The 25271-nt window shown below is 38.7% G+C and overlaps 1 protein-coding gene across 6 annotated transcripts in view; it reads left to right on the forward strand.

Moving 5' to 3' along the window:
- Nucleotides 1-25271, forward strand: part of EPB41L5 (erythrocyte membrane protein band 4.1 like 5) — a 65942-nt gene that overhangs the window by 8584 nt on the left and 32087 nt on the right. For all 6 annotated transcript variants that reach the window (XM_080399523.1, XM_080399526.1, XM_080399527.1 and 3 more), the window contains exons 3-15: nt 4982-5086; nt 10369-10411; nt 11544-11622; nt 14109-14153; nt 14459-14511; nt 16928-17048; nt 17455-17542; nt 18167-18255; nt 19760-19829; nt 20324-20493; nt 21525-21631; nt 22315-22342; nt 24641-24683. In XM_080399523.1, the coding sequence (XP_080255649.1) occupies nt 4982-5086; nt 10369-10411; nt 11544-11622; nt 14109-14153; nt 14459-14511; nt 16928-17048; nt 17455-17542; nt 18167-18255; nt 19760-19829; nt 20324-20493; nt 21525-21631; nt 22315-22342; nt 24641-24683 (1041 nt within the window). The remainder of the gene's footprint in view (nt 1-4981; nt 5087-10368; nt 10412-11543; nt 11623-14108; nt 14154-14458; nt 14512-16927; nt 17049-17454; nt 17543-18166; nt 18256-19759; nt 19830-20323; nt 20494-21524; nt 21632-22314; nt 22343-24640; nt 24684-25271) is intronic.

The raw sequence follows: 25271 nt of genomic DNA on the forward strand, positions 1-25271 counted from the left end.
CCTGAAGGTTTAGCATTCTTAACTTGCAGCGTAACTGCGATTTTTTTCCGAAGCCCCCTGCTTTCCTGCTGAGCTGCCCCTGTAAAGAGCGCGCTCAAAAGTCTGAGACCCTCATATGCTCTTAACCAGACGGCTCCTGAGAAACCTGCAGGTGCAACACCAAATCAAACCAAAATGTTGGAGAATATACTGGGGGGAAGGTATTGAATCTCTAAACCTTAATGCTGGGCAAGCAGTTTGGATATATTCTCTATCAGAAAGAACATTAAGAGGTAGAGTCAGGAAATCTATTAAACCAAATGTGTAACTGGAAGATAAAAACTTTCTAGGAGAGGAAAACCAAAGAGTCTTCTGGCAAAAAAAAAATACGTTTTGAATCTGTATTTTTATGTATAGGGTCAATAAGCCTAAGCATAATACGTTAAAACCCTTCTATACAGTGTTTTAATAAACACAAAATTATGGAGGGTATTGAAATCACTTCTTTGTAAGGATTTTTGGGAGATGCCTTGTTCTTTCTCCAGAGAATAACAGAACAAAGTATTTAATCATAAATGCTTATCTTCCTATATCTGGGAGAGAGTGAGTAAATAGAAGAATTGATAAGCTCTGTCTCTGGAGGTAGAAATTCTCTGCAGCATTCCAGCCTGCAGTGCTTTTTACTCCATACAAGAATATATGGTGCATGTTGTCAAAGGCTGGGAATAAACCAGAGAGAGAAGCTGAACTGGTGTTTTGCTGCCAGTGGCATCTTTAGATGAAGGAGAAAATCGACTGGGGAGTTGGGAAAAGTTATTTGAAAGATCGATGCTTGGAGTTTGAGGAGAGGAGCAATTCCATTTGTAGGTCAGTACTTAAAGCCGTAAGAAGATCAGGATGATACAAATAATGTGTACTTCTAACACTGCCATTGTAAAGATAAGGCGTTTTAACCCTCCAGTTCTCCAGGAAACCTTAATGGTGTTAACTATAGATAGTTTTCATGTTACTGAGATGAAATCTTTTTCCTTTAAAGCTCACTGTGGTGCTTTCTGGTGGCTTATTTTTTCAAACCATGTTGTTTGGGAGAAGGGGGATTAACTACATGAAAAAATGGACAGGCTCATCTGCTGCTCCCACAGTGCAACGGTCTGTCAGTGTGCTTAAGTGGCATCCTACCAACTGGGTAGCTGTATATCCTGAATAGGGGTCCCTAACTTCTTGGGGTGGGGGGGTAAACTGGAGTCTTGCTGAGGAAACTGGTATGCATATAAATGGTAACCCTCCTAATGAATTGACAAAAACCAGGAAGGGAGATTTTTGCCCTTCAGTAGCTACTGAAGTAGCAATAGCTACCGTTAGTTACTGTTAATAAGCAATATTGACATAATCATCTGAAGAAATCTTCTGACAAATAAGTACAGCTACAAAGACATAAGGGATAAGTCCCATGAAGGTAAAACCTGTTTTGGGGTTTTTTTTTCAGTGTTCAATAGGGACCTCCTTTTCTTCACAAAGAAAAGAAAGAGGAGAAAAATCCTTTTCTTATAAGCATTTTAGTTAGCAAATGGTTGCCAGTTTGGGTGTTGTTTTTTTTCAAGTTTTGGAAGTATGAAGTACTCTACTGTGATTAAAAACCTGGTAACAAACCTTATCAAGTGAGCTGTTCAGCTGGTGACTGCCCAGCACCAGGTCTCATCCCCCCCAGCTGTTGTAAGGCCGTGTTGCTTCACCAGTGCTGGTCTGTGGTGGCTGCTGGCACTGAACATGGCTTTTCCGTCACAGGCAAGCTGTGGGGCGCCGAGACCGTGAGAAGAGGGTATAAACTCTGCCTCTGCTTTTAGGCAGTGACTGACTGAGGTGCCTGAGCAAAGGGGCAATGTCTCTGTAGCACCTTGTCCCAGCGATGAAGGGACAAACCAGCCTGCCGAGGTGAACCCCAGAGCTGGCTTTACTCATCCTTGCTGCTGAGCTACTGGGGTTGTGTCCAGCCTTTTTAACACCTACTCAGTCAGCAGCCACAGTTACTAGGAGCAGCAGGAAGACGTCATTAGGACTTAAGTTGGGGGCATCCCTTCCACTCAGGGGTGGGGGCTCGATTCATGCCAAAGCAATCAAAAGATGCTTTTGTCTCATTCCAGAGTGTGGCAGAACAAGTAGGTGACCTGTCCTGTATAAAATGATATATTTTCTTTAATTTTCCCAGTTCAGTTATTGATTCTGCTGTTGCTGGTGCTTCCTACAGAGTATGGCAGACTGAGTAAATCAAGTAATTGGGTTTTACAGAATTACAAACCCATGAAGAGTTTAATTTGTGCCCTGAAGGGAGGACCAGCCACTGGCTGGACTGCTTGTGAATGGAATCGTTAATAGTTCATCGGTAACCATTAAACAGCTTGAAAATATTTGTTCTTTGAGAGTAATCTGAGCTCTTCTCCAAGGCAGGTAGTGGTGGGGAGCAGCAGGATAAAAATGTCATTTAAACTGAATGTTGCCATTAGAAAGTTAGGGTAACTCTTCACCAGAAAATGTAATGAAAGTGTAACTGTAACTGTTTTCTATGTCTTTTGAAACCACTTGAGATAGCAGTTGTATTGTATACAAAGAATTAATTTTGATTTGTAAAACGTGACCATTACAAAGCAATAATCCTTTTGGTTGCCATTTGTTTAAATATGAGGAGGAAGGACTTCATAAGGCTTTAAGAAATAATTTGAATTTCACATTAAGGCAAGTGTGAAACTTTTGCTGACTCCACCAAATACAGCTGATGGTTTAAGTCATATGCAAAGTACTGCATAATTCCATGTTGACAGCCCTGGTGATTAAGTCAAAAACCAACCAGTAGCCCAGCAACTCTTTCCACAGCCGCTCCACTGCTATTCTTCAGGGACTTTCTCCCACATTAGTCATCCTGGGTCCACTTAATCTTTGAGTCGTTTGCCAAGATTACCAAAATGGTGAACATGCTCCGAAACTAATTTGACACTGCAGAATTTTGAACAATAATAAGTTCTGGTTGTCGGTAGTATGTTAGGAATTCCAGGCTTGAGTTGAAGTGCTCTGTTGCCCGTCCCCGGGAGTGAATTTGGCTGGGATAACTGGTTAATTACAGTTTTAAAAGGTGACATACTGAGTAATTGAGAAAAATCTAAAATGTTCTGCTCAATACGGGGAGATTTTCCTCTAGTTTTAGACAAGCTGCAGAAAGCTTCTTGCAAAATAAAACATATTTTCTAATTTTGCTGTTGCAAATGCTGAATTGATTTCATTTGTATTTCTTATTAAGCAGAATATATCCTGTGTGAGGGGAAATACCAACAGTTCAGTGTCTTTCAGGAAAGAGGCTACAGACTCAAATAGCGGAAGAAATGTGTGGTTTTAAATGTAGGTAATTTGCCTTAAGGCATCTGTTAGAAGAGTCTGGCTGGTGTTTGAGAAATCTGCTGTTGCCTGAGATGAGAAGTACTATTTTCTTTAAGTCAACAGAAGGAACTTGCCCTGAATGAATCTGATGAGGTCTGCATATCAGCATTTTCTTTACGTGGTGTTTTGTAGGTGCTGTGTGCATGTAAGTTCCCTGCTGGTCTAATTGCCTTCTGTTCCCCCTACCTCCCCCAATACCTGGAAATAAATAGTTGTGGGAGAAGTAGCTTAGGCAGGTTCAGTTTACAGACTTTTCTGAGATTTGCTTTGAGCTGTGAAATGTCATCTTGGATTTAACTGATGCGTTGAGCAAACCAATGACTATGATTACAGAGTTGAATATAAAATATTTGAAGGTCAGGGTAGAGGAATGTGGCAAAATTACGCCTGCTGCTTTATTTACATGAATATTACTCAGTGATTAAAGCAGATTATTTCTGAGAATAAGAATTCTGGCTGGCCCAGAATTTTTGAGAGATGGGCTAAATCTGCTAATCAGTAGCTAACTAAAAAATATGCTTAGAAAGTTAGGCCATTTCTCAAGCTGTGAATGTATAAATAAAAAGGTAAAAGATTGCAAGGCAATAGCACTATGGAAATAGAGAAATCTTTAAACTCCTTGCAGAGTAAGCATAAATCTTTTCTGCTTTCTTTGCATTTAAAAATATTTCTTTTCAACACCATGTCTTGTACTCTGACCTACTAATTTATTAATTATCCTTATTACATTTAGGCATTACTAATACTAAGGTATTACTGCTAAACTTTTCTTTCAGTGTGTTACTATAAGGGAGTTCATAACATGAAAAATGTTATGTTGTGTAGAAACTGTCCAGTGCTATTTGCATGCCTTCTCTTGTAAAAAATTCAAGAGCTGTTTTAAATCATTGCCGTTAAAATGACGTTTACTTGGGGCCAGAACTAAGATTTTTCATAAATTATGTATATGCATATGCAGTGGCTTTTTACACCTACAAGTGAGTTTTACAAACTTATTTTTGTAAGTGTGTTGTCTTAAGTACTATTAAAGTTACTTGCCCCAGACTGTTTCGTGGCAGTTGTTAAAAGCACTTGCTAATGGAGTGCTATATCCTAACTCAGTGTGCTCTGCTACTTGCTTCAAACCTGGTGAATTGCCTAGATATCAAACAGTAGTAAATTTGTAAGCAATTTGCTGTACTTTGCCTTGAAAATTTTCCAGTACATTAGTTATTGTGCTATAGCTATATTTCCAGTTCTATTGAACTTCGGTGAGTAAGGAAAGCATGAAAGGGATGATGATAAAGTGACGTTGTAACACTCTGTTGTGCAAGTCAATGTTGACCTTTTCCAAAAAAGGAGATTATGCAAGTCCTTTAAGGATATTATGTATGCTCCTTGTGAGGTGTGCATTTGCTGTTAAAAAAAAAAAGCCATCAAAAAATATGTGAGAAAAAAATAATTTACACATTATGTTTTCAGAAACTTAATTTTGGGATTCTATTACTTTTGGAATTATGATATGAAATGTGTCTAGAAGAAGGTAGATGCTACAGTAAATCTGCCTGCTAAGTACTAAATCCTTTTGTATTTTCAGAAAAAAGCCAAAGGCCAGCTCCTGTTTGAACAGATCATGTATCATCTGGACCTTATAGAAAGCGACTACTTTGGATTAAGGTTCATGGATTCTGCACAGGTAGCGGTAAGTAACAGTAATTTTTTTTCCCCCTCTTTTTCTTTTTTAAGCAACACTCTAAAAGTTAAATATTAATATTGACAAAAATGCTGTAAGAAAACTGCCTTTTTTGAGTTAAATTTTGTGCAGAAGCTCTCTTTAGTTTTAAGTGATGTCGAGTGTAATTCCACCTGGAGCACACAGAAACACTGTTGTTTCTTTGTTTCTTGTCTTTCACTTGTTCCTGTCACGCCTTCTGGTGTCACTAGGCAGGCTGGTCCAGTAGGACCCCAGAGTCTGGTGCATCACGTAGAAATGCTTTCCCCTTCCTTGTTGTGCAAAGTGGAGAAAGTTTTCCTTTACCAAAACCATCAACTTTCTCGTCAGCAAAAGTCATCTTGCTAATGTCAGCTTGGGAAATAATCTTGGCAAGAGGGGAATGGATACCTTTGATCTGCTCAAATCAGTTGTGACTTAGACCTGCAACCAGAATTTTTGGGAAGGATTAGGTGTGTTTGTATGTACCAGACAGTTTGAGTAGGGGGTTCTTGCAAGCCTGAGTTTGTGAAGTTTATTGTGTGTTTGTAAAAATGTGACTGCTTTTGAAAACAGAAGCAGAGCATTGTTTGTCAGAAGTAACCACAGTTCTTTCACTTGCAGGCTGTGGAATCTAATTCTTATGGCCAAGTATTTAATCCTGCCCATGAGGATAGCTGCAAGTTAAGGGAGGTGTTAAACAGGGACTGGTTTTTTTTCTCTGTCCTGTGTCCCTGTAACTTAAACCTGTATTCACTTATCCCAATGCCCTCAGGTAGAATGAAACCTGAGTTTTCATACTGTGTACGTCAATCTTGTTTGTTAGATGTATGACCTAATGGCTTCTGTGTTTCTAGTCTACTCAAAATTATTTCATGATCAGGGTGGCAGTGGTGGCACATACAGTTACTGCTGAGCTAAATACCTGAATTGTTCAAGGTCAGCATTTTGGAGGCAGTGACATACATTCCCTTGCTTCTATGAGGGTCTATGTCTAGAACAATTTGAAGGTGATGTCTTAATTGTTACAGCGTTGTACAATGACCAAAAAACTCCCCAAGCTTGAATCCTTGAAAGAAGCTGACAAGTTTGGACACAGTGTTATCCATCCTAAAGCATGCTTAAAACCTGATGGCCTCTTTTCAAAATTATTGTGATGGAGTTTTATGCTTAGCCCATAATTGCAGAGAACATTCTCTTCAGAGAAAATAATTTCTGTTCAGCATCTGAAACAAACTACATGGCTAGCAGGATTAGCTGCTGCTGAGCTGCAGTTCCTGGTAGTGAAAGTGGTCTTAAACCTCTTGCAGAACAGAGACATATAACACTAAGGAGAAAAAGATCATTACACTAACAGAGGGATGTCATTCAGAACCATGCATAGCTCTTACCAACAGAAATTGGAAAACAGGTCATTGCATGCCATTTTATTTTTATAAAAATCACGTTAGCTTGTTAAGCATGTGTAGTCTAGGATGTTGAGTACTGGTAAGAGTATGACTCTATTGCATGTCTTTTTGCTTCAGGAAAAAAATGATTTTTATGTTTTAGGTGCCCTAACTCAGTTTCTGCCATGTGGCCTCTGAAATATTTCCTTGTGCCTCTAGGTTTTTGTAAGAGTTTACAGTGGGGTAGTTGTAACTGGTGAAACTGTCTCTATGGTAATTTTTTTTTTCTCTTGGTGTTCTGTTAGCAAATAATGTAACTGTGTCTTAAAATGGGGAAATGTTAATCTTTTCTGCCTCAGCAATGGCTTATGGCTTGCTTTTGTCCAGCAAATTGTTACTTCCAATCCAGACAGCACCAGACTGAGTATTTGATACTGCACAATCTACCAGGTACAAGCAATTTCGAACTTAGTGTTTTTTTCTTTTTCTTAACTATGTGTGACTGAAAAGAGGCAGAGTGGAGATAGCGATCTGTTTAAACTGGACTTTAATGATACGCTGTATAAGGAAGCAGAAAAGATTGTGTTTTGCCAGAAGAGCTGAACACAAGAGCCAGAGATAATTGTTTTAAGAAATGAAGAACTGTTGTGATGGCAGCTGTTCTTGCACAGAGGAGCTGGCACATTCTAGCAGAAACCCAATCTGTAGCTGGAAACAAAGACACAGGCTAATCAAGTGACTTGTCAAAGATTATTCAGGAGACCTGTTAAATAAACAGTGTAAGAATCCAGTCCCTTACTATGGACAGAATTGTCTGCTGGCTTTGAAGGGAGATAATCTTGCTGCTGCCCAATTTAAATCTAAGGATAATGCCTTACTAGCTAGTTGCACCTGATGATATAAAAACACTGCCGAACTAGCAACATGTAGTTAAGCAGGGAATTTCTCGATTTTTTAGTTGTTTTAACTACAAGTGAGTTTTCAATAGACTCATTTTGAACAACTGAAGGATAGCTTTTTTTCTTCTTTTGAGCTGCTGAAGCAATTAGTATACTGTTTGAATTTATGATGTGTTGGGGAGTGGGGAGAACTCAGGTAATACAAACTCTTCCTGACGTTTTGAATTTTAGGATTTGTATACTAGCTTCTGTAAAGAAGTTCTTGAAACAAGTGGAAGAATTGTTTTCATGTGACTTCTGTGTTTGTTGCTAGCCTGATGGTAAGGAGTAGATAACCACCACCCCACATCCCCAGTAAGAGGCAGGAGATGGCAAAAGGAGTTGTTTGCAAGATTGTCCACGACATATCAGACTTGGTCTGGCAGCTAAGGGAACGGACTATTAATTTTAGTGTCTTTGATTCAGGCTGACAAACAGCACAGCATGTCCAGTGACACAAAGATGAAGATTGCTGTTAGCTTGGGCTATTTGGCTTCTCCTCTAGCTATGCTAGAGAGGTATTTCTAGTAAGGAGGCACTGAACATTTAACAGGTGGCAAATTTCTAGTTCTGTCATACAGGTTGCAAGCATCAAATACTTGCTGCTCTTAATGGAATTGTACAACACTCTGGCAGTTTTATCTAATGTAGTGCTTAATGCTGAAAACTATTTGTATAGCATTGCACTAAGTATGCACCCATTAACTCCATATAGTATGGGACCAGTTTTAACCCCACTGCCTTGCTGAAGAAACACAATTACCTTTTACCTTCTTGAAATTTTACTGAGTTTAGGTTTAGGGGTTTTTGTGTTTTATTTTTGTTTAATTTCTTCCAGCAGCACACTGTTTTGCTAAGGACTTCCAGTACACTATGCAGTCTGTTGTTCATACTGCTTTTTGTTTAGCAAACTATCTCTGGATTTCAGCAGTAGACTCTGCTGAGCAAACTCTCATCAAAATGTAAACTTTTTTGCCAGGTCCACTTGAATTCCATTTTAAACATTTGGAATAAATCTTAAGTTTCCTGACATCTGTGTGTGTCCATGCATGTGTTTGTTTTGGTTTGTTTTTCTTTGTTTTGGCCCTGTACCCCCCACCCATTTAAAAGTAGTTTTGTTCCCCTTCTTCCACACATACCCTTACCATGCAGACAGAGCTCCTGTGGGCAGCAGTGGTAAGAGCTGAGCAGAGTCAAACGCTATCAGTGCCTGTCGCGGGCCTCTCAGTTGCCTTCCCATGGAATGTGGAGGAGATGAGAGAAAACAGAGGGAGATGAAACAGGCGTGCACAGCCACTCCTGGAACCTAGAAATGGTGCTCTCTGCCATTTGTGTATCTAAATCACCTGCAAGCCTCCCAGTAGGTAGTTCGTGGATTTTTATGGCGCGGGAGGGAGTAAGTAAATTGTCTCTTACAGCAAGTGAGTTTGTGGAATAGGAAGACAGATCGTATCATTTCCTTAGAGAAACAAAAAATTGCTCAGCTCCATTTTGCTCCTAGTGTAAGCAAAGTTGACATAAATATTTTTTTCATTCTTCCTTAAGCTTCCTGCTTTATTTAAAAAATATGTTAGCTAGCTTTCTGTAGCTACTTTGTTTTCATGGGTAATGAGAGCATTTTCAGCTGTGTGCAGAGCTGTGGTAGATGGTTTAGTTGTTCTGATCTGCAGCTAATCTATCAATCACTGTATATCCTGCCTGTGTTACAGGCTGACTTTACACACTCTCTGCGGAAGGCAGGGCTGCTCTGAAGACAGGAATGTGTTTGCACTTGGCATTGCAACCTGAAAATACCGGTTCTTTCTCATACCCCTGTTGCTTTTCTGTCCTCTGTGAGGCCTACTGTGAACTTTGTGGCATGCAGTTAATGAAATGAGTGTTCCTAAGTGTATAATTCATCTGTATTAGTTGCAAGGTGACATTTGGGATTGATCAGATGAGGTGGTGTTACTTGGGCATTGTGAACCGTGCAAGACGTGGTGTGAGTTTGTTCTGGCTGTTGGGTCAGTGCAATTACGTTCAATAGGGTGCTGTGTTTACTGCTTAACTGAGTCATCTCCTTCGGAGGAGGGAGCTGCTCACTGCGCAGAGCGTTTGGTAGTAGGTCTCTACCGCTAGCTGTATGTTAGCTTTCCAGCTTTCTCTTTAATTCATGTATAAACTCTTCAGCAGTGGGAGTATATGCAATTATTTTAGGGAGCATAGCATATACGTGTAGGTGTTTCTTTCAACGTGCCATCTATAGCTTATTTTTCACATGCTGTTGTGCACAGTATAAGTGAAGCCATTATTTTGGCTTCACGTCTAGTGTATAGCTTATAATTAGCATTAGCAGGTGAGGCAGTAACTTCTGTCCTCCCACGTGACAGTTGCTAAAACGTCACCTGTGAATAGATTTTAGAGAATTAGGTAGACCTGACCCAGACATAGACAGCTTTGCTGTTACTACCCTTGAGTCATCTAAAGAAAATGCCTGAAAGCCCACAATATTTATTGTGTCTCTCCCACCCCAAGTAAACCCTGCACGCAACCAAGTGCCAGTCTCCAGCTATGATTTATGCCTCTCTGGCACATTGTCACTGGCTGACCTACTAATATGTGAATTAAGTGTTTGTTTGGACAGGATGAAAATTTTAGTAATTAAAATAGTTTGTTAGTACATTTTTGTTTTTGAAGTAGTTAATGCTTTCTTGAGGATTGGCTTTAAATAGGGCACTGCAGGATGTTTCTGTTGTTCAAAACTGACATTTTGCATTACAAAGTTTGAGTGAAAGGATCTTTGATGAGCACTCAGAGCTATGAATTGTGAAAGATTTGAATTAGGTTGTTTTAGAGAACTACTTGTTATTCCAAGATAGTCTTCACTAACAAATAGGTTTTTTTCCTTTTCTGTTCTTTCTATGTTATTCCTGTGTTGATAATTCAATGAAAGTAATTTCTTTTTCAGCATTGGCTGGACAACACAAAAAGCATTAAAAAGCAAGTTAAAAGTAAGTGTCCTTTCTGTTTTCTTTTGGGATCTCATATTGAACATACAGGAGGCACAGAGTTGAAACTGGGGGGCGGGGGGAGCGGGGGGAGTCAGTGTCCTATGGGGGGTGACAAGACCTGGTGACAAAACCCCAGCATGGTGCTGGTGATTGTTTAATGACGTCTTCCCTCTGTGTAGCTCATATTACTTCAGTCTAATGTCCTTAATTAAACATGTTATAGGCTCATTAATTATAGTTTAAATGGAGTCAAGGCAGCTGAAGGTGTTTTAGTGTTATAGATCATTATTCTGACTATGGGAAAACTTTTCTTGGAGCCTCCATCCCTTGGGGAAGTTGTGAGTGCCCAAATCTGTGTTTGGTCCACCAACTGCTTACCTGCTGCACAAAGGTTTAGGGTGGCCTGGTTGTTTCAGTGGTGTGTGCTTGGGTAAGCTGTGACATCGGCTGATTTTATGTTTAGCAGCTTCCTTGCTCTGCGCTGTGGGAAGTCTTCAGGGATTTGTGGAGCTGTATAAATACAACAGAGGTTTTGGAAGCACCGAGAGAGAGAAAATTCCTCCTGTCAAATGCAGGAATCAGCAGAGTGCTGCACATTTTTAAAGAACTGTTAATCCATCCTTTTGCTGAATTAACTCTTTAGTTTCCAGAAAATATGATTCTTCCACAGAGGGTCTGTTAAATCCCCCTGAAATATGTCTAAACTTCTGTGGAATAAAGGGGTCTGAGTCGTCAGCAGTGCATTTTTCCCAGAGCCCTGGGAAGTGATTACAGAGACCAACAGAATTCTTGGGGGTTTGGTCAACTGCAGAGCTTTCTTGGTGATGGATACAGTCCTTAAATATAGGGATTAACCAAGATTTGTGTGCTTTTGGCAGGACAAATCAACTTAACGTGATATGACTGTGGATTGACTTATAACATGGTTCTATATGTTGTGCATATTTAAGTGTTCTTTCATCCTGATGATTTTCATGCATTTCCCTGTCACAAAGGAATTCCTGCCTTAAGTTCCTGTGGTAGGACAGAGCCGATTTCAGTCAAGTGTTGTGATGTGATTGTGTGTAATAAAAAAATAAGATGTCTTGTCCAGTAACTGTTACCACTGTCTTGAACGAATTCTGCTTTGCAGTTGGCCCACCGTATTGTCTGCATTTTCGTGTAAAGTTTTACTCATCAGAGCCCAACAATCTACGTGAAGAGCTGACAAGGTAAGAGGGAGTTTGTGAGAGAGAGAAACACCCAAATAAGGGCAGGAAAGTGTTTCTGTGGTATTTATTTAAACAGTTGTATGATGCTTTTTGGAAAATTTCTTAGCGCTTCTTGCTTGCTTGGCTTTTTGTAAATGTTTCTAATGTAGCTCTTGTGAAATAAATGAGCTTTAATATAGAGAGATCTATATATTTACTGTGTTACTTGATGCACCATTTATCATTAGGCAAATCTGGCAACTGATTTGAGTAGCTTATACACAATGGGCAGAAGTTTTTACTGGAAAGAACAGACATTTTCTTATTCTTAAGCTGCATTTAGTTGCAACTGTACACAGTCATCCTGTCTCTTTAGGGAGAAAAGCATTGAATTGCAAGTTAGAGCTTCTCTTTGACAAAAATAAGTTCAGTTAACATTTCATTATTTCTGTGGTCTTTGCGGAGCTTACGGAAAGGGAAAACAGTATTTTACTACCATGTTGAAATGTGAGTTGACAGTACTAAATGTGTAGGATTGTAGTATCAGGTGAGCAGCAGTTTCTGGTGATTAAAGCATTTCACAGATCCATTCATAATGCTGTGTTTCATGTCGGACTGAGACATCCTTGGGGTGCTTTGGAAGCAAACACAACCTACCATCTGTCAGTATAAATCCATTGTAAAAGGCAACATTTCTTTGCAGTCACCACTGCTGGTGATCTGTTTTGGCGAGAAAACAAAATTACTTGATAGCTGAAGATGCTTCGTACCCTCAGCCATTTGTAAGAGCATGAAGTGCATTTGTTTGTTGTACAGGTTTATGTCTGTGTGGATGTTCAAGTTGTGCTTTAGCCAAATCCCTAGGAGTGCTACCAGGAAGATTCTAGTAGCATTACCCCTTGCAGCCATATGTACCCTGTGCAGCTTCATACTTACATGTAGTAACATAATGTTATAACTGCTCTTCTGTAATGTTTTCCTGCTGATCTGGGAAGAATGTTTTGCCTCACCATTTGTGTTCCTGAATAAACATTTAACTATCTTTAAAAGTAGTAACCATAGACAAAATTCAGACCTACATCTGTATCTACCTCTATGAAATGCTTTCATCCATCCTGACTGAGTTCTGCCAGTCAGACCTTGCTATACAGGTTTTAGCAGGGCAGACCTGAAACCTGAGGGCTTTTAAACCCTGTCTATCTGCTTAGCTAATCCCCCAGAACAGGACAGCAGCAAGTCTTTCTTCTGTCTCAAGATAATTTTATGCCTTCAAGAAGCAGTGGAGCTCTGCAGTGGGTTACAGGTCTCAGTAGCAGGGGCTTTCTGAAGTTTCCACCTCTTTTTTTTGAGCAGCAGTATGCCCAGCTGGAGCCACTTTCCAGTTTCTGCCAGTGTGGTGTGCCCATGTTTTCTGCCAGCTTCCCATCAGATGCCACCAGTCAGCCATCCTAACATAGCCTAAGCGCGGAAAGTATGCTGGAGTTGTTTGCAAGTGTTATGTGGCTGATAAGCATGGGCTGGTCGCACCCACTGTACCCCGCAGGCTTGTGCTCATTCTTTTGGTATCTAGGGACAGTACCAAACAAATTTATTCCTCATACAGGGGCCAGTGTTCAAAAGGCTTTGGATTATAAATTGTTTGGCAAAGTATTTATGGATTTGCAAGGGACCTGTAGGAAGAATACCTGCGTCTGTTTCGTGTCTCTGTATGTGAGTAGAAGGAGACATAGGCACATGTTGAAACAGAAGATTTCGTCTTTGGCTCTGTGGGTAAGGCTTTTGTTCAACTGTTGTCGAATTCAGACTGGATACCATCGCAGATGACAGTGTTTTGGTTGATGAGACTACCTTTTCTCTTGTTAAAGGAAAGCTGTGTACCATAATGGAGCGAGAGGGCTACTCTGTGGGTATTGGATTGGAAGAATTGGTGTTGCACACCAAAGGAATAGCAGCTTGGTATTCAATATTTGCCCAGTTTCTAGGCAAGAAGAGTACTGAATAAGCAAGGCAGTGAAGGGAAGTTGGCACTGAAGTGTAAACAAGTTGAAAAAGCTGCAGCGTACTGTTTATTTTTTTGTCACCTTGGCGTCAGCTTTCTGGGTTAGATTTTAGCTAAGCAATCCATATTAGGAACATTTATTTTTAAGGCTTGAAAATATTCATTATCTTATGAGATCGCTACATCTATGAATAGTGAAGAAAATGTGGAAGACACAAGTTGTTCTTTGCCCAAGCAGGTTCAGAAGAGAATAAGTAAGACTTACTTAGGTATCCCATTTCTTTTTCCATGCAACACTGTAGTTTAGCTTGCGACAACTTCTCATTTTGGGCTTACTTCATTTGAAATGTGTGTAAAGCATATAAACCCAACTGATAAAGCCTTGAAAGATCACAATGCAGTTTCTTTAGTCTTGAAAACCCATGTAAAGAGTAGAAAACATTTTTATTTGTCAGGCTCTAACTTCCTCCTGTTGGCTGAGTGACACAGTTCTTATTTAATTCTGCAGGTATTTATTTGTTCTGCAACTGAAACTGGATATTCTTAGTGGAAAGTAAGTATTCCCAATAAATAGCCCTTTAAACAATTACAGTTTAGCATAGGATTTATTAAACTTTTATTTGCTTAATTAATAAGTTTTGTGGAGTAATGCACTGTTATATTACTTTTCTATGCATGAATAGCAGCAGAGGATTGCTTAAATAATATAGCGCTTATCTCTTGTAAATTTGGTGAAAATCTGCTAATCTTTTTTCATTTTCTTATCCCAAACATTTGCAATTTCTCACTGTCACGTATATGAGTTTTCTGCTAAATCATGTCAGCTAAGGTTTTAACAATGCGTTTCTCTTATGGCAGATTGGAATGTCCTTTTGACACGGCTGTTCAGTTGGCAGCTTATAATATGCAAGGTGAGTAGGTATGAGCCGGGAAGGGTGAAGTTGCATGAACAGCTTTGTGTAGACTCTTCCTACCTCTTTTAGTCTGTCCTTGTTATATCAGGAAAATAGGTTCTGCCCAGATGTTAGCAATCCAGTATGAAACACAGCTCTTTTTGATTGTAATTTTGCTGAGAGTGTACATGGAAAATTACTCGATTCCTGAGGAGACAGAGCAAGGAGGTTCCGAACATAAACAGTGTTGCCCTAAACTTGTTTTCTCAGGTGCTTGTGTGCAAACCTGTCCACTTTCACACAACACACGAGGTCTGCAGTCTTCCTGAATTGCTTTGATGTCGTAACATTGGTCACTTTTTTTCATGCTGAGACATCCATAGCTTCTCAGAGAGCTGTGGTCTGACCTTCAGTTGCTTGTATAGGTTGTGCATCACTGATCTTCATGGCCAGTGTCTTCTCTTGTTTGGATAAGGGTGTTATCTTAATGAATGTGAAGTTTGTTGTGGTTTCAAGCAGGGGAACTCACAAAAGAAGAGAGGCTTGAAGTTTTAAACTGTCTGCTAGAGTAGGTTTTTGGGTCCTTATTGGAGGATATAGCTATATGGTTTTATTCAACCCAGTTTATAAGTCTACAAAAAATCCCAGAACCTCTGCTATAAAGCTGTTATACAGCCCTCTGAGATGAAGAGGGAACTGGGAGATGTGCCGTGCATTTTATGCCACACAAATTTTCTACACAACATTCATCTTAGAAACCAATGTGCTGTTGTACTTTGCAGGCATTAGGTAACAGGACCAAGTCACTGAAGTTTTCTCTTACGGATATTTTCCAAAACACATTTTGTTCTTCAGGCAGGAACTAGTAATGACCTTGATCACGTATAGGTAATAGTTGGGATTAAACTGTGAAGATACCTGCCTTTTTAACCTGCTCTTCTGTATGCAAGGAAAACAGTTAGAATACATTCCATAGTTAAAATATTAGCATTGTTAGAGCCTTAAGATATGGGTTCAGTGAATAAGTTTTTGGAAAAACAAAGTGATCTAATTAGGCCATATATCCAGTGCTTTTTGTGCTGGTCTTTTCTTTCCTCTCTCCACAATGAGGTCTGTAGCAGGGCTTTAATCTTACTGTCTGACAGCTGTGTACTTTTATTTAAATCAGCTGGAACCTAAGCTGGCTTTGACAGCATTCCTTTCAACAGAGGCAGGCGTTTTAGTGGGAGTAAATTATTATAGAACTACAGACTTCTTCAGTCAGCATTAAAAAAAAAAAAGGAGGGGGTGAAAAGACTATTATTATGCTTGAAGTGTTCAGAAATCCAAGAAACAGGTTTTTAGGTCATGTAGTTTCTGTACCTATGGAATACTATGTGTATTTGTTTGACTTTTCCAGGTCTTCCCAAAGATGTCACTGTTTTTTTCCTCTACAAACATCTGTAGTTTCTTTCCTCAGACAGAGCAATTATTGGCCTGTGTCATAAAGCCAAGGTCCAAGTTACAGACTTATTCGTAATTTTTTGGATATGAGCTGAACATTAAGAAGCTGCTGGAAATCAGTGGGAGGAGCAAATGCTTAGTGACTCTGAAAAGCAGGACATTTTAATAAATAAAATAAAAAATAATAATATTTTAATAAACTGTGAGTTTCAGCATTTTAGATGTGCATCAGTCTGTAAAAGCTAGACTTGTTAGCATTGGTAGAAAAAGGAAGTTGTGTTTTTGATGTGGCACACCCATTGACGAGTGTGTTCCAGTATGCTCCCTAAATAGCATCTCTTATTACCCCTGTTGAGCATGCAGCCATGGACCAGGTGAACCATTTGACTGACCCAGTAGGGCATTTATTATGTTCTTGGATGAAAAGAAGAGCGACAAATAATAGCTGGAGGATTGAGCCCCTGACAGAGTAATTTTAGCAGAACAGGGAGATTTATGGTCATAAAACCAGAAAATTATTTTTAGAATGGACAAATACTTTTTTGAACAGTGTCAGAACTGGGTTTGCTTTTTCAAATCTCAAAGAGATTTTGTTTCAATAATTTAAGGCAAAATTCCATTGTAAGCTTAGTCAGCTGTTGTCTCAGTAGAGACTTCATTGGTAAAAGTGTTGAAAACTTTCCACAAGAAAGAAAAAGTGAGTTGCAAGGATGTTGGTAACTTGCATTTATAGGAAGCTTGGTAAAGAATATATCAATAGCACTTTGTGAAAATTAATGCAAAGCTTTTGTGCAGGCAACACAACTGTTTGTTCAATGTCCATAATTTCCATGTTGAAAAAGTTGACACTTCAAGTATTGGGAGGACTGGAGGAGGAACAACACAAAAAGAAATCTAGTATTTTAGATTAACCAGAAAACTATGCTGAAGTTCCTGTTGAGATCCACTGTGTTTACTGGGAACATTGTTTGACAATGCTGTTCTTTTGTAGCTGAACTTGGAGACTATGATCCTGCTGAACATGTCCCTGAACTGGTGTCTGAGTTCAGGTTTGTTCCCACTCAGACTGAAGAGATGGAGCTAGCCATTTTTGAGAAGTGGAAGGAATGCAGGTACTAGATCTTTCAGTGCATGCTGCCCAGATGTTTGCGCTGGCTTTTCTGTGAAGAGAATGTATTAAAAAGATGCTGCTGATGCTTCTTCTATGGTCTTGTTCAGAAACATAATTCTAACATGGTTCTATCCTATTTTGTAAGAGGATATAATGTGGAAAATGAAGATTTTCAAAGGTCTGAGTAAAATGATGAGGTACAGAATCTTGAAATGCCATAATTTTTGCAGCAGCAGTTTCAGTTTAAAACTTACAAAAGTGACCTTAATGTTCGTGAAAGCAAACAAGTGTCAATAGTGTTTAAGTTTTTCACAGATTTCAGAAATTTCTTTTCTTCTTTCTTCATATACCAGTTTTCCTTTCTGTACTTTTTCAGGCATCAGCCTAACAGCAAAAATTTATTTCAGGGGGCAAACACCAGCACAGGCTGAAACTAATTACCTAAACAAAGCTAAGTGGCTGGAAATGTATGGTGTAGACATGCACATTGTCAAGGTACGTTTACAGCATGGTGACCTTTGGAAATGATAAGTTAGTTTTGTCCCACATTCCAATACTGGTTTTGCTTTGAGGGGGAAAAAATGGAATATTATACTCATCTAAACTGTGTAACAAGTGATGTGGCTTTGCATCAGCATTGCATTTTATCGTATGCGTTTCTAGAAGGTATAACTTAAATTCAAGCATATCTGCTCTGTGTTTAATATGTGGTTGGTGTGGCAATATGTACTACAGTTTGTATTTAGACTGGGAGCTATGTGAAAATCATAGTAATTAAATTAAAATTGGCTGGGGTCCAGTGAGCTACCAGCTGAAGAACTACAAGTAAAAATAGATCTCCTGTGGAGAAGGAAGTGCGGAGAACTGCACAAGGAGCTCCTTATTACACAGACAAATCAAGAAACTTTAATTTCCCAGTTTAGTCAGCCTTATTGAAGGGTTGCAACTAGAAAAAACCATTGCATTGAGATCATTGAAACATGAGGATTTTATTACATAAAATAAGCAGATATTTGTTTAATTGTAACACTGGGCAAGTAAGCTACATTAATCACTGCAGTAATTTGGATAAAGAGTCAAATGCCAAAATGAACGTAATCTTTATTTTGTGGCAATTAGGCAAGAGATGGCAATGATTACAGCCTGGGACTAACACCTACAGGAGTTCTTGTCTTTGAAGGAGACACAAAAATTGGTTTGTTTTTCTGGTAAGCTCTCTGATTGCAGGTTAAAATATATTTTAGATTTTTAGTCTTTTGTTTCTTTTGTACTTGCAAAAAAAACCCCAACTTGTTTGGGACATAAGGGTACTGTGAATACTAGGTACCCGCAGAAATATTCTGTAGCCTGTGTTTTCATGTTGTCTTAAAATATTCTTCCTTTTTTTAAAAAAAAGTTCTTGGTTGATATGTTAATAGGCTGTATATGTGTGACATGCTAGAGTCAAGTAAAAGATGGAATAACTTTGGGGTGTTTTTATTTTTTTTAATAGTGTGTTTGTTGTATTTTGCACTAGATTGCTTTGGAAATAGGATATGCACTCAATCAGTGAAACGAAGCTTCTTCAGATGTTGTAGCCAAGTGTTAACATTTTACTGTTTAAAAAGAGGCAGAAGTAGTATTACTAGTGCAGTTTTTACGTATAACGTCATCTGGGCAGGCTTTTCATTAAGAAAATGTCTCTGTGCCCAGTAAAGGGCAGAAATGTGCCTTTCTGCCCATCAGTAAGAACTAATGCAAAACAAACAAACAAAACCCAAAAAACCAAACACACCGACCCCCACCCCAAACCAGATCTATATATGGTCAGGAGATAGACAGCTTCCTTTAGATTTTGTGAAGATATGCTGCTTTGTCAAATAATTGAATAACATCCCATGGTTTCTTAGAAGCATTCTGATGAAATTTCACAGAACTTTATATTGCATAAAACACAAGGTAGAGAACTTTCTAGCTAGCATATTTGGGTCTGGGTACACAGGCATTTATGGATTTTTAAGTGCTTTATTCTGTAACATCCATCCAGTCTTTCAAAACTGTACACAAAGAATAGGTAGATAATGAGGTGAAATTTCATTGTGTGAATAGTTAGTTTGCATTAGCTCAGTCCAATTTTAAAAACTTCTCAGATAACATTTCTGCTACAAAGTGAGTAATTATCTGTGTGTCTTGTTCCTCCACTATTAATTCTGGGTATTTTTCTGGTGGGCAGGAGGGAGGGAAGGTGTTTGCATTTTTGTGTCATGTCATGTTCATGTTGTTCACTGTGGCTGGGATGTTCTGAAACGGTCATCACTGTGCAATATATTTCAGATCAACTCCTGTGATTTACATTTTTTCGATGAAGCAGGGTTATTTTGGCCTGCCTTTGTTTCTTTCTGAGTTCAATTTTGTGGGCTTGTGGAAGAGTAGGCAAGCAGGAGTATATGGGTGGAGTTTGATTTCAACTCAAGTAATTTTTAAGTTCTGATAGAATTTTCTCTTTAGAAGTTGCTGACTTCTTCTCTTTAAGGTTTCTAATTAAGTGTTAAATTTTGAAGTGATATATTTGATATCCACGGTATAATCAAGCCCTACTGTGTGAACTTAAAATATCCACAAAAGCAGAAAAAAAAGTATTTGGTTGAGAGGCTTGGGACCAGCATGTTGAACCAACCTCTCTGAGTTACTAACAGAGTTAGATGTAAGCTGCTTTTTCTGTTCGTCTTGCAGGCCAAAGATAACAAGGCTTGACTTCAAGAAGAACAAACTCACTCTAGTTGTTGTTGAAGATGATGAACAGGTAGATAACTATCTGTTTAGTTACATCTCGGTCTTGATTATACAGTACTAGTTTACATACTCCTGATCTCTTTCTTTATATTTATGTTCTGAGAATTAATGCAAATGCCTTGCAAGATTTTTCATTGTGACTTGGGGGGAGGAGGGGTGTGAGGGGACTGAAGTATAAAATAAGTAGGCTCAAATTACTTTTTTTCTCAGCTGTTTTTAAAAGAGGAATACCATGTGAAACTAGTGTAGACCAGATTATTTGGAAACAGTATGCATTGTGTAAGAAAGTTTTAAAAAGTCCATGTACCATATTTAATGGAATGAATTCCTTAAGCAGGTGCCAGAATTGTTCCTAATTGTTCAGCAGCTACTGAAAAGGCTAATTTTTCTGCCTAAAATTAAGCATACGTTTCAGAACTCATAGAAAACTTTTATTTGGCTTTTTATGTAGCTTTGAGTTATTCAAGCCCCCTGTGAATCACCACTATGCTTTGTGTGTTTAAGGGAAAGGAGCAGGAGCACACTTTTGTCTTTAGACTGGATCATCCCAAAGCCTGCAAACACTTGTGGAAATGTGCAGTGGAACATCACGCCTTCTTCCGGCTCCGAGGTCCTGTCCAAAAAAGCTCAAGTCGATCAGGCTTCATTCGATTAGGATCCCGGTTCCGATACAGGTCAGTGTCATCTGTCATTTAGCACTCACCTTCTGTCATTTCTGGCTTTTCTTGGGTTATGCGTGGAAACGGGAGAGAACTTGGTATTCTTTCACCTAGGACATAGCTTGCAAGTTTCATTTCTCGATGAGTGAGTTGCATTATTTGTTTTACGGTACATTGTGGTTTATAGATCACTTAATCTTGAAAACCTGCCTTTTTTTAAATGAACCGTAGAGGGTGGATGATAGATTTGCAGAGCTGGGGACATTGCACATCTTTTGACTCGAGTTCCTGACTCAAAACATCCTGTTTGAGTGATGGTAGTACTTCAGAAGCCCAAGATAATGTTAGGCACTACCAGAGCATGTAACAGACTTCCGAATAGCTTGTGGTCCCAGACTGGTCTGCAGGATGCTGTCAATGCCCCACAAGAGTTGGTGAGAACACATGGAAGGGGGTGGGGCATGACCCCAGGCAATATGTATATACTTGGCTTCCATTTCCAGCAACTGTAGCAATACCATCTAGTCTGCTCTAGAAAGGATCAGTGGTACCAAGGAGTCCGCAGTACGTGAGGCTGCTACTGCCCTGGGGGCAGAGTCTGGCCAAACTTGGGGGAAAAAAGACTTGCCTGGGAACAAGAGCATCTAGATGCTGGATTTTAGTCGTATTACCATGTTTCTCTATGACCTTTGGCAACACCCTTAAGCTTTACTCTCCTAGAATTTTCAACTTCTCCCAAACCACGTGCACTGTGAACACAGAAATATGCAAAGGGAAAATGTGCTTTTTCAGCAACTTTATGTTTAAGGAGTCATTGCTTCAGCCTTTGGTCTTGGGAAAATGTGAAGGTTAGGATGCTTGTAAAACTTTCTGTGAAAGGCCTTCTAAGGTGTTAAGTTTGGAAATTCTTAATAGAAATGAGATCAGATGATTAATCTATGAATTTAAAATAGAAATGTGATGTTTTAATGAGCAGTGTCAGTATTCTGTCATTTAAAAATAAGTGATTTATTTTGTTGTTTTTTACTTTTATATTACTTTATTAGTGGGAAAACAGAGTATCAAACCACCAAGACCAACAAGGCAAGGAGATCGGCATCCTTTGAAAGAAGGCCCAGCAAGAGATACTCAAGACGAACACTGCAAATGAAAGGTAAAAGGCCTTCCATTCTGAGAAGTATAATCCACTGTGAGAATCAGGTCTTCATACCCTTTAAAATTTCTGGGTAGGAGTTCTTGTAGCTGTTTGCCCTTCTGAATTTTCAAAATCAAGTTTTCTTTGGCTGCTTTGGGAGTCCACGTGTATTTATCGGAGAAGGCTTGTGTCCAGAGCATATAATTATAGCTTGCCTAGCAGGTGAAACACCCATGAATATTGCACAGTAGGTCTCCGTATGACGATGGAAATCTTGGGCCCAGGAAACAACAGTATATTAATGTTTATATTTGAAATTTGTGAATCAAGTTTGAAATTTTTGCAATTGAGATTTTTTTTTCATTGTTCTTAGGAGTTGCACTCTGTTGTCGCACCCTGACAGCATGTGATACCTTGTCTCTTATTCCTGCTCTTGTATAGGTCAAGTGTGACCTCCCGTGCATACTTCTAAATACTTGCTTAAATCTGACTCTTTGGTTTGCTCTTCAGAATTCTTCTTTTATTTTTCCAATTTAGAATTTTGTTTTTTACACATTATACATGGGATACATGTAACCTTTTCTTCATTTAGTTGCCTACTTTTAGGCAGTGCTAGATTATTTTTATTAATAATATACTGAGTATTTAGCTGATAACCTAATTATAAATTAAATTTTAATTAACACTTTATATTTTTGCAGCACATGCTGCTAAACTTGAAGAAACAAGGTAAGATACAACCCAGTATTTAAATTTCTCTTTGTTTGCCACCTGTATTTGAGCATGTGTTACAAGATTAGTTATACGTAGGTCTTAAGTGTGGTTTTGCTGTGGGTTTTGTGTTTGTTTGCTTTACATAAAACCTACTGTTCAAAGCAAAGCTCATGTGTTGCTGTCAGAAGATTTTGCCAGACTTGCTTACTAGCAGGCAAAGAGGTTTGTTTATGACTAGCTATGATTCTTGCTGGATATGAGCTGTAGTTTCGTGTGCTGCCGTGTAAAGAGATCAGGTAAAAAGCATGTGAGGATGTCTTCTTTCTGAAATCTGCCTGTTCTGGGTATGTGACTAAAATACATAATCAAGTGAAGGACATAGACAGGGAAAATACAGTAAAATAAGCAATTCGTATTCTGTACTATATTTGCATTTATTCTCATTTACTTAAATATTTTATATATGGGTACTAAATTATTCATGATCAGCACTGAGAGGGAAGACTTTTGGTTCTTAATTTCTATACCTAGACTAGAGTCTTTCTGCTTGTGTAGGTTTATACTTGCTATTGCAATGTAAATTACTTATATGAATCTGAATCGTACAGTTTTCATAACTGTCCTTAAGGGAAGAGAGGAAACCAGGCTAAAAAGAAGTACCTGGTAGTGAAGGAACTAAGTCAGTTCTGATTTCTGTCCTTTGCCCTAATAACTTAAGAACATTGCAATGATCGATTGCAGGCAAATTATTTTTAGAAAGTAGATACTTGTAGATATTCAGCATCATGATATTCAGGAGCGGCGTAAGGAGTGTTGAAATAAGATTTCAAAAGAACAGGCTTAATACAGCCGTACACTTTCTGTTTGTAGCAGCAAGGTTGATTCTTGCATGAGAGGGGGAGAAGTCTAGGAAGTGTGGGGACAAGGCTGCAGTTACTTTAATGGCAGTGTCTCTGTCTTTGTGACCTGTATTGTCTCTTCTTTTTATAGAATGGGAAAGTACTCTTCAGAGCTGGGTGTCATTAAAGTGCTTAAGGATCCTCTGCATGCAAAATGTGACTGTGTGCTTAACTAGTGCTGTCATCTAGTGCTCTCATCGTGCTGTGTTGTCATGCCCTGCTCAGAGTTTCATGCTGGTTAGGTCATTCTGAGAGTGGGAAGAGAAACTTCATATGCAGTTTCTCTTTCTGATAAGACGGCCATCTTCTGATCTGCACCTAGGTGTGGCACTGTTACGCTAATCTCCAGAGCAATTTATGCCATTTCTGAAACTCTACACTCAACCCTTGCTAATTGAAATGCATCATGAAAGATGTATGTTGTTCCATTCTTTTGTGTTAACTCAGCAGAGGGGAATGTGCTACCCAGAAGGAGTTCCTTAATATTCTGTTAAATGTGCTCTAATCTGTGATAACCTCCACGTTCTCTCAATAGAGAGAGTGTGACATTGGGAAACAGGCAAGGAACAGGTTGTTTTGTTACGACATTATGGTATTTAAGTAAAATAATTCTGAAGAATCACTGAAGTAGATACAGAAATCTATTTGAATTGTCAGGTTGGGTAGCTATTGTCCAAACTGTAAATCAACTGGAACCATTTTTTAAAAGATTAGAAGTCTGGAAAAAAGTTTGCTTTGCATGAGATTAATAATATATAATTATTGTGCAGGGTGTTAATGTTTTTAAGTCTCTTAAATGTGTGAAAATAGGAAATGTCTCTTACAGATTCAGAAATCATCAGAACTAGGGATGTGGGTCTTATTTAATTTATTAACTGTATTACATAATTAATAAGATAAAATTATTATCAAAACTATGCTGAGTTGCTGTGCACCTAATTTTGAATGGCTGCTTTTGAGACTCAGAAGGAGTAATTCAGTCCAGTAGAGGTTACACATACAGAAGAAACTTATTTTTCTGCTAAGCTTTGAAACTTCAAATCAGAAGAGCCCTAGTATGGAACATAGTATCTACAGCATGTATGTGAGGTTTCGACAATGTCATGTATTGCTGAGTGTTTAACTAAAACTGTATCTGTTTTACTTTACAAGTGCCCTGCCTTACTGCTGAATCAGTTTCTAAACTAAACAACTCAGCTTGAACAAATAAAAAACAAAGTAATACCCTTAGTTACCTACAATGAGGCCCCTGACCTGAAAAATAAGTTTTTTTAAGTTTTCTTTTGAGAACAATTAAGTACTATGGAAAGATCTTTGTTACACTTTGTGCTTTCTGAAAATCTTTGCAGCTCTGCCAGCCTGCAAAAATAGTTTGTTCATCTGATTCTGATTTAAATATCTTTTTGTCTTTCAGTACTGCAAACAATGCTGTTACCCACCAAACTAACGGATCACAAGTAAGGATCCTCTTATTCTTTTTAAAGGCAGTTTTCATGTATTTCAGCAGATTTGAGGATTTTGTTATTCGTTCTTAAAATCCAGTGATTGACCACTTGAAAGTTAAAAACAGTTAACTACTAAATTGCATGCCAAGAAATGGCTGCTAATTTGCAAGCAAGATAATAATTTAATTTAGCTGGAGTAAGGAAGATACCCCATGGGGCAGTACTATAGAAACTGCTATTTATAGATACAGATTTTTATAGGTACACAGAGTACCTTTGTGTGAGAGTTCATAATGTCTGGGGGAGGGGTGTGGGAATTCATCAACACCTATGTTGATGCTTGGTTACAGTATTTTTTTCTCTGAAAGGGGGATGCCCCTGCAAATTGAAGAATGCATTGTTAGAAAAAAATCAGTGTTCTCTGAGTCTGAGAAGGAGCTCGGAGACACCTGTCCCTTCAGCACTTGTACACAGAACACCTTGTTTCACTGAAAAGGGATGTTAGTGTAAAGTAATGCTGCTTCCGAGTATCAAAAAAACAGGACTTGGAATTTGAAAAGGCCCTATTTCGCTTTCTGGAGCATTTCAGATGCTGAGTGC

Source organism: Falco punctatus, assembly GCF_963210335.1.
Source record: "Falco punctatus genome assembly, chromosome: 8".
Classification (NCBI taxonomy): Eukaryota; Metazoa; Chordata; class Aves; order Falconiformes; family Falconidae; genus Falco; species Falco punctatus.